General features: G+C 44.8%; 2 protein-coding genes across 2 annotated transcripts; both read left to right on the forward strand.

Moving 5' to 3' along the window:
- Positions 1–4,041: 4,041 nt before the first annotated feature.
- Positions 4,042–5,178, forward strand: LOC128992834 (uncharacterized). The gene has a single exon (XM_054416578.1). It carries the CDS (start codon positions 4,042–4,044, stop codon positions 5,176–5,178), a length of 1,137 nt encoding a protein of 378 aa, XP_054272553.1.
- A 1,793-nt stretch (positions 5,179–6,971) lies between these two features.
- LOC128992835 (uncharacterized protein F54H12.2-like) lies at positions 6,972–8,294 on the forward strand. Its single transcript, XM_054416579.1, has one exon. The coding sequence runs from the start codon at positions 6,972–6,974 to the stop codon at positions 8,292–8,294; it is 1,323 nt and encodes a 440-aa protein (XP_054272554.1).
- Positions 8,295–9,767: the final 1,473 nt, after the last annotated feature.

Below are 9,767 nucleotides of genomic sequence, written 5' to 3' on the forward strand. Positions count from 1 at the left end.
TTATTTATGCTCCTTTGTTAGAGCATTATGTGGTGGTGGCAACGTGTTTGTTGACAAAACAACAGCTTTATTATCAGCTTCCTAGAACAATCCAGGTCTCTATGGTGGATGCCTGACAGCGCTTATAAGTCTGTTACTAGCCTGCAAACCGTCTACATCAGTATCTACTTCGCGATGGAGATCAGTGCTAGAGATATGATTAATCTATCACTGAATAAAGCTTGTGTTGGCCGTAAACGTAAAGACATGCGAAGTTTGCTATTGATTAACAGTGTGTTACAGAAAGCGAGAAAAGTGTTTTTAAATGAGGTATTCTTCGGTGGTCATACTTCTAATAGCGAAGAAACATCATCCACGTAGCTAGGTGGTAATGTCAGCTTGTAATTACATCATCTTGTGATTACTAACATCAGAGTAGTTGTTGATTTATCCGCAGCAACACGCTACTGGTGGTGTCAATATCACAATACATCCGAAAATTCAGTTAGTTCTGCGAGTGCAGTGAGTACAGTCGTTACGTGAGCGGTTTGTGTTTATTAATATTATGTCTACGAGTATTGCCGATGCAGAAGAAACTATTCGTTTGATTATGGAAGAGATACATGCGATGGAAAATAACACAATTAGTACTTTTCCTATGAATCATGCAGAGGAGGAGCAGCAGCAGCAGCAACAAAATGAGAAAAAGAAAATTATCAAGAAACCTGTGAAGACGACTAGTGATGTGAAATATGTACAAACCGATAGTGGCAGCGAAATTAAAAAAAGAGAACCTGAACAAGACGCACAACATGCAGGATGGATAGTTAAATCGACAAATGATTCGCCGGTTATCATGTGGATAGACGAAGATTTTCAATACACCGTACAGAATCCCGCTAATCGAGGTCGAGTTTTATTGAAATTGCAATTATTTGACGAAGGAGTGCAAACACACAGTTCCGGCATATATTTGAATGAAAAGAAAGGAGATAAAATATACAACAGTGTGAATAATTTACTGACACAATTAAAAAATTTATGGGTTGATCGTTTGACGGGAGTTCCAAAAATACACTGTGTGATACAGTCGATGATGCCACTACCCGCATGGCGCAGACCAATCGATTGCGCAATCGAAAACGGTGGAAGAATTAAACAAAGGAAGAAACGTTCTGTGGCGCCAGTGTCTATGATGCAATCGGATGAGACAAAAAATAATGTTAACAATAGCGATGATTCCAAGAAGCCACGTGTTGACGCGCAGCTGCAGCCGAGGGGACGAAACAAAAAGAAACAACTACAAAAAACCGGTCTGTGCTAGAAACTTCTACAGGGGTGGATTCTGAGAAATATTGCGAAACACCTGCATTCTTCTCCCCACCACTGCGCTGTCGCTGCTGCAACAATTCATTCCTCGTCCAACCACTGTGTGGATCGAACGTGTGTACAGTTTCGCTTGACTTTAAATTTTTTAATAGCTCATTTATTATGTCGAAATGCGATTCAGTCAGTGTCAATGGTAGTGGAGGTAGCAGCAGTGGTGTGATGAACTTGAAAAATGAACTCAACACCGTGCAAGTTAACACGCCGTACACGAAGATCGTCGATCTCCGTGAAGAGTGTTCTTATCGTATTGTGAAATTCGAACGAGTGACCACGCCGTACGGAGAGACTGTCATGGCCGTGCTGGAGGGACTAGTCGGCGATGAACACTACATGCGTGTCTACCTACCACGACGCTACAACGAGGCGATCACAGATCAACGCATTGACCAGTACAACAGGGGATTCGATGATAGACTTAACCTCGTCAGAAGAAGCGCTCCACCTGGCAGTAAATATACTCCATTGGAGTTTGTTTGAAACAAATTTAAATTTAATTTTTACAAAAACTACATTCATGTACATAAAATATTTTATTTTATTAACCTCAAAACTAATGAAAATTTTAATTTTCTTAAAATGATATTGTAACTTTGATAGGTTTTGTAAGTCAATACGTATAGTCACGTTGAGAGCATAATCAATTCGTCTTTTATTTACACTCCTTATTCCCTATTGTTATAAATTAGTTTGTAGTGTTGTCAGTGTAGTCAGTCAGTCAGTAGGTGAGATGGACTTGAGGTGGAAGCATCCATTTTCGGCCTTAGTAGCCGGCCCTTCAGGGTCTGGAAAATCACAATTTGTCATGCGTTTTATAGACCATGCTAATGAAATATGTGATACATATTTTGCTAACATATATTGGCATCATCCTCACTCAAATGATAATGTGCAGCAGAACAGTAGTAACAGTGGCAGAGGCAGTATTGTCCAGTATAAAAACTCTCTGCCAGACATGAACGATTTCGATGGTAGTGTACCTAATTTGATCATAGTGGACGACATGATGCGTGAAACAAACGACAGTGTAGTGGATTTATTTACAAAAGGCTCACACCATAGGAACTTGAGTGTTTTCTTTATAACGCAGAATCTATTTCATCAGGGCCGAGGTCAGAGAGACATCTCATTGAATGCTCATTACATAGTGTGTTTTAAAAACCCCAGAGATCGGGCTCAGATAAAACATTTAGCCCGTCAAATTTATCCGGATAATACAAAATTTATAGAGGAAGCATATGCGGAAGCTACACGTGATCCGCATGCGTATCTATTAATAGACTTGAAACAGTCCACACCGGATGAGATGCGCATTCGTTCGACTATCTTTCCGGACGATCCGATTAATTATGTGTACCTGCCGAAAACAAGCAATGTCAGCGATCACAATAAATAGAAAACGTCTATAGCGGATCGGTATCAGTCGTCATGTCGCAGTGTGTGAGGAAAGACGCAGCTCTACTGACGGCACTGGTGCACGCTACACCGAAGGAACGTAAAGCGCTGTTAAAAGTGTGTGACCTCAGTCGTATACGATCAGTGTGCGAGTGTGCATACAACCTGTTGCGTGGTAACGTAGCGGTGTCCGATAAACGCAAAAGACAATTGAAAAAGTATAAATCAACTCTCAGGCGATTGGTGAAACGAGGTGAGAGTTGGGCCAAGAAACGCAAGTATCTAGTACAAAAAGGAGGTGGATTCCTACTACCAATACTGTTGAGCACCGTACTACAAGCCGTACTTCATAAATCGATTACGTAATAATACAGTAATAACACAATGATGGAGTACGCTAAGAAAATGGTTGTTGTACCGCAAGAGTTAATCGAACGGTTAAAAAACAGTGATATCAATACCACAAACAACAAAAGCAACGTGGATAATAGGAAAGCGTCATCATCGTCACGTCGATTCGGTGGTGACAGCAGTGATAGTATCGATAACGAAATGCATCGTATATTGATGGATAAAACTTTGAGCTATTATGAAAAATGGAAACAGTATCAACAGGTGCTGCAGAGATTTTTACATTTTGCCTCCGTCAATAGACAACCGATCAATATACCGATCATGGAGACAGCATCGTCATCATCATCATCATTACTGCAAGCAGCAACAGCGTCGCCACCACCCGGTACAATGGAGGAGATTGTGGACACGTTTTCCAAATCGTACAAGCCGGACGTGCGTAATCTGTTACGATTTATCGTCCGCGAAGGTAGTGTGATAAATTGGGATAAGAACTTTGCGGTGTATGTGCGAAATGAAAAAATTCCCGATTCAAATATCGTGGACATATTACACTGCATAGTGAGAGTACGTATGGTGGATTACATGCCCGCCGGGTGGTACGAAGTCATGAACGCGTTACGCGACATGAATGTGCCCAAGGAGTATATCAACAATTCTACAGCATTACAGTATCTGGGTGCGGGATACAGATCGTTACGTGGTGACGCAACGTCGGCTGTGGCGAGTAGTTCGATCACATCATCGACTCCGAGAACACCTATGCGCGATCGTTTACGTTCGGCTTACAATCAGCAGCGTACGTTATCCCCTACGTCACCATTACCCTCGTTGGCGGCTCATCGAAGACAACGACAGCTTGATAGAGATCAATTACAATCGCCGTTGGACAGGTGGGAACCGTTTTCGCCGTAGTGCGGATAAATCATGAAACGAGTGTACTACAATCCCGAAGATCCTGCATCATACGGTGGTGTCACACGTCTATTACATGCGATACGCGAGAAGGAGGGAAAAGTTAAGAAGAAGAAGAGGACAAAACGGCAAACAGTGCTGGACTGGTTACGGACACAAGACACTTACACGTTGCACAGACCGGTGCGTCAACGATTCGCCCGCAACCGTTACGTGGTATTCGGTCCTGACGAACTGTGGCAAGCGGATTTGAATTATATGCGCGGTCTGAGCTCGTTCAACGATGGAATCAACTATCTGCTGACAGTGATAGATGTGTTCAGTAAACGACTTTACGTGATAGCGTTGAAAACAAAAAGCGGCAAAGAAGTGGTCGACGCATTCGAGAAAATATTTAAAAAATCCTCTGTCACGGTACCGCACTGTCTACAGACGGACAAGGGAACTGAGTTCACCGGCGTCAAGGTAAAACAGTTGTTCAGAAAATACGACGTTAGATATGTTACAACACAGAACCCTGACGTGAAAGCGGCGGTCGTGGAACGTGTGAACCGCACTTTGAAATCACGCATGTGGCGTTATCTTACGTATAAAAACACATACCGTTACATCGATGTGCTACAACAACTGGTGAACGCCTACAATCACAGTGCGCACAGCAGTCTGGGTACTACTGCTGACGGCAGAGGTGTACGTCCGATTGATGTGAAAAAAGAAGATAAGAAACTCGTATATCGAGTGTGGCGACACATGTACAGTAGTGGCAGCGGCATCAAGACTAAATTACCTAAGCGTAGAAAGGCAAAATTTGTGGCGGGCGATACGGTACGTATTGCAAAGGAAAAAAATATTTTTGCCAAAGGATACGAGACGAACTGGATTAAAGAAGTGTTCGTGGTGGACCGCGAGTACGGTCATCATCCGTTACCGTTGTACGTGTTGCACGATTTGAACGGATCACCGTTGATTGGTCGTTTCTACGAAGAAGAATTGCAAAAAGTCACCGTGCCGCCAGACCGACTGTACGATATCGATAAAATATTGGACACTAAAGGCAGTGGCCGCAGTAAGCGTTATCTCGTCAAGTGGAAAGGTTACGGCGACGAGTTCAACTCTTGGATACCGGCGTCAGAAGTGAAACAATTATAAAGGTTAACAACCGCGTATCAGTGACAATGAGTAAACATAATCAGTTCTATTTGACCTTGCCCAGTAACAGTTCAATGAATTACTATCCGAACAACACAGTGGCTGATTATATAACTCAACTACCTACGTCTATCCATCTGACGGATGGTGAATGGGAAGTGGCTCTAGTTGAAGCGCATTACCCCTGTTCATTTCTGACGGTGAGCGATGATGCGAAGATATTTATCTACCATGAAGATCGCAGCGCTATAGCCACTGGCGGTGCTGACAAAACCAATAAAGTCAAAGTGGACATTCTCAAAGTGGAGCCTGGCAACTATAGCGATATCACCGAGTTGATACAAGTGTTGAATGCCATGGAACGCTTGAGGTTTTACGCCACTTTCATGTACGATGAAAACACCAAAGTGGTGGAAATAGCGATTCGCAGTCACGTAGTACAAATGGAATTGAGCACCGGTCTCGCGCTGCAGTTGGGGTTTGATCCTGTCGAGACGGACATGAAGACCAACAAGAAAGCCAAACTGCCGGCCAACATACAAGCCGGACTGCCGGGTGACATGTATGTGTATTGTGATTTGGTGGAGCCTCAGTTGGTGGGTGACACGGTGGCACCGTTATTAAAGATCGTCAACATCGATACGACAAACTACATGTACGGCGCGCACAAGACCGTGCATTTCACCGATCCGCATTACGTGCCCGTCATCAAGAGCACATTTGAGAACGTGGAAATTGACTTAAGGGGCAGCACAGGCGATCATCTGCCATTCCACTTTGGGACTACGTGCATGAAACTACACCTGCGCAGATCGCTCACGCTGGCATAAATATACGAGCAGCAGCAACGTAAACGGCGTCGACGGCGAAAACGACGACGACAACTAAAACGACGACAACAGTGAATACGACGGCGAATACGACGGCGAATACGACGGCGAATACGACGGCGATTACGACGGCGAATACGACGGCGAATACGACGGCGAATACGACGGCGAATACGACGGCGACAACATCAACGAAGACGACAGCAACAGCATAAACATCAGTGGCAGCAACAGTAGTAGCAACAGCAGCAGCAGCAGCAACAACCACGATGAATACGAACGATCCGTATTTGGCATACTACCGGCGACAGTTACAACAGTCGGGTAACGGTGTATCGTCCGTGTACAGAGGTGCACCGTACCAGCGCGGTCATGGCATCGGCAGTTTCCTCAGTGGACTCATGCGGTCTGTAGTGCCGTTACTAAAGTCTGGTGCAACCGCCATGGGCAAAGTGGCTTTGCGTTCAGGTGTTGGTTTCCTCGGCGACATAGTGTCCGCTGGTGGTACACAACATCCGAGGTACGCGGCCGCCACACGCCTCAAAGAATTCACCGGCTCGTTGAAACGCAGAGCCGATGACAAATTGGAACGCGTATTGAGTGGAGGTGGTCGTGCCGTCACATATAAGAAAAGACGTGTCCATCGCGTCACACCGCAGTCGTTAGCGACACTTCTCAGAGTAAGGACGTCCACCGCTGCAACAACAAAACAAAGAAGGAGGAGGAGGAAGAGTATGAAAAGACCTGTTATCAATAAGGGACAGAAAAAGCGTAAACCTACAACAAAAAGACTACCTCGACGTTCCGGCGCCAGCAGCAGCAAAGTTAAAAGCGTCAATAAGAAGAGTAGAAACAGGAGGAATAGATCTACTAAAAGAAGAGTAGCAAGAGGAATACCGCCGATAGACGATATATTCAATTAGACTATATTTTCCTACAACAAGAAGAAGAAAAGAAAAGAAAATGTCATTCATTCATCAGAAATCGTGTGAATGCGTTAAAACCGAATTGGATTTATTCTCTTTACCACCTACTCAGACTAGTATAGAGAACGGCAAATGGATTCAGTACAAGCCGATCTCGTCTTTGACAGACGATTCGCCGATAGAGTTTGTCATACCGGCTAACGGAGAAGAATACACGGACTTGACGCAATCTCTGTTGCACATCGAAGCGACAATAGTGAAAGATGACGGCACAAAAGTGGAAGAGGCGTTAGTCGAAGAGATGGGTCCTGTTAACAATTGGCTCCATTCGCTGTTCAGTCAAGTGGATCTGTACATCAATCACAAACTGGTGTCACCACAAAACAACACTTACGCTTATCGCGCCTATTTGGAAAATCTACTGAACTATGGCGGTAGCGCAAAAAAGTCACATCTCACCAGCACAATGTTCTACGAAGACATAGCCGACAAAATGGACGATTGCGAGGCAAACAACGCAGGACTAGTGAAACGACGCGACTTCGTGAAGAAGAGCACGTACATCGATATGGTGGGAAATTTACATCTAGATTTGTGCAATCAAGCCAAGTTTATGTTGAATGGTGTGGAAATGCGATTGCGTCTCGTCAGATCGAGAAACTCATTTGCCATAATGTCGAAAACAGCAACGAACTACAAGGTGCACATTCGAGAGGCCAATCTGTTTGTGCGTCGTTGTAAGATCAATCCCGGCGTGTTGGTGGCGCACAGCAAGACGCTGGAAAGTGGTACGGCCAAGTATCCAATCACACGTGTGGACGTGAAATCCATCACGCTACCGAGTGGTATTCTGGGCAAGACATTGGACAGTGTGTTTCTCGGTCAGTTGCCGAAACGCATAATCGTGGGACTGGTGGATAATGTGGCGTTCAACGGTGATTTCAAGAAAAACCCGTTTAATTTTCAACACTTCAATTTGAACTATTTCGCTCTGTACATCGACGGTGAACAAGTGCCATGCAAGGCGTTGACACCGGCCTTCACGGGAGACTCGAAACTCTACGCACTCGCCTATCACACGCTGTTCACCGGCACCGGTATACAGTTCGCCGACAAGGGCAACGAGATCGGCAGATCGGCTTATCCGAACGGCTACTGTCTGATGGCGTTCGACCTGACGCCGGACATGTCGGCCGGCGAATCGAGTCACTGGAATCTGGTACGAAACGGTAATTTGCGCATCGAACTGCAATTCAAAGAAGCGTTGGCCTCGTCCATCAACTGTATAGTGTACGCCGAAATGGACAATGTAATCGAAGTGGACCGACATCGCAACGTGTCCGTGGATTTCAGCGGCTAAATACAAGAACCAACCCCCACCGCATAGCTCAGTATCGCACTGACCTTTGATCGTGATGGATCGTTGTTACCTTCAAGCTCCGTCGCACCGACAGAAGCAGCAGCAGCAGCAGCAATGTAGGCACAGTGATTGCACAGCTGTGGTTTTGGACCTACAGTGTTTCAAGGACAACAACAACGATTTCATAGTGAAAGAAGCCAGTGTAGTTGACATGTCGACTGGCACATTGTTATTACATCACATCGCACGTGCGCCGTTCGATCGTGACGCGTTGACTGCGGATAAACTCAGAGAGTCCTATTGGTTGACCAAACATTGTCACGGACTCGACTGGAATCGCGGTGACGTGTCATACTCCGTGTTGATCGATAAATTGCGCACTTGCCTCTCGCGTCGCAGCATCGTATATGTTAAGGGAGTGGAAAAGAAAGAATACATTATCAAGAATCTAATCACAGACGTGAACAACAACAAGTACAATAGATGGAGTGACAATATTACAACTGTGGTGGATTTGTGCGATATTGGCTGTGGTTCACTTGCTTCGATTGGCAATCTACTGTCCGCCAACGTGTTGCGATGTGGTCGACACAAAACCGTACAACACCGTTGCTCGCTCTCAAACTGTACTCTGTTACGTGGCTGGCTACTACTCACCGCTGAAGAGGCGAAAACGACACACTGCTGCCCATTGTACGATGATATATCGTCAACGACAGGAGGGCCGTCGCCGTCACCATCACCACCACTGTCACTTATAACACAAGCATCGATGACAGTGACGACTACATCGATCAGTAGCAACGCCAGTCTCAATACTATTCCCGAAGAAGACGAAGAAGAAGAAGAAGACGTGACACAATGAACAGTACTGACATCAAAAGATATTTGTACCAATTACCAAGAGATAGAATCACGCACATCGGAGTGTACGCATCAGACCGGCTACCGACACGTATCGAGCCTTCGACGGCCATAGTGGTGAACACCATGCCACACACGGAGAGTGGTGAACATTGGGTAACCTTCTAAATGGACAGTGACGCTACGCATATAGAATATTTCGACAGTTTCGGCCGTCAACCGTATCTGGCTGAATACCAACAGTTTTTAAGACGCAATTCACGTCGTTACATATCCAATAAATACCAACTCCAACGCTACGACACTTCCGTGTGCGGTCACTACTGTCTGACTTACCTGTACTGTCGCATAATGTACGACATGACGATGAATGATTTCATACAGCTGTTTGACGGTGATGCCACTTCCTTCGTCACACCCAGCAACGCTGTTAACAACGATGTTCTGGTTCGAAGACTCTTCGACATGTTTTACCACTGATTTTACTTACCTGTCTTTTATTTCTATTTGGATTGTATAAAAAGCTAATTTAAATTTGAATAAAAATAATAATATAGTTATCTAATGTACATTAGAATAAGTAAAGATTGGAAAAAATAAAAACACAAG

The sequence above is a fragment of the Macrosteles quadrilineatus genome, unplaced genomic scaffold (assembly GCF_028750875.1).
Source record: "Macrosteles quadrilineatus isolate MER2022 unplaced genomic scaffold, UCM_ALF_1.0 Scaffold_4__1_contigs__length_99947679, whole genome shotgun sequence".
NCBI classification, from domain to species: domain Eukaryota; kingdom Metazoa; phylum Arthropoda; class Insecta; order Hemiptera; family Cicadellidae; genus Macrosteles; species Macrosteles quadrilineatus.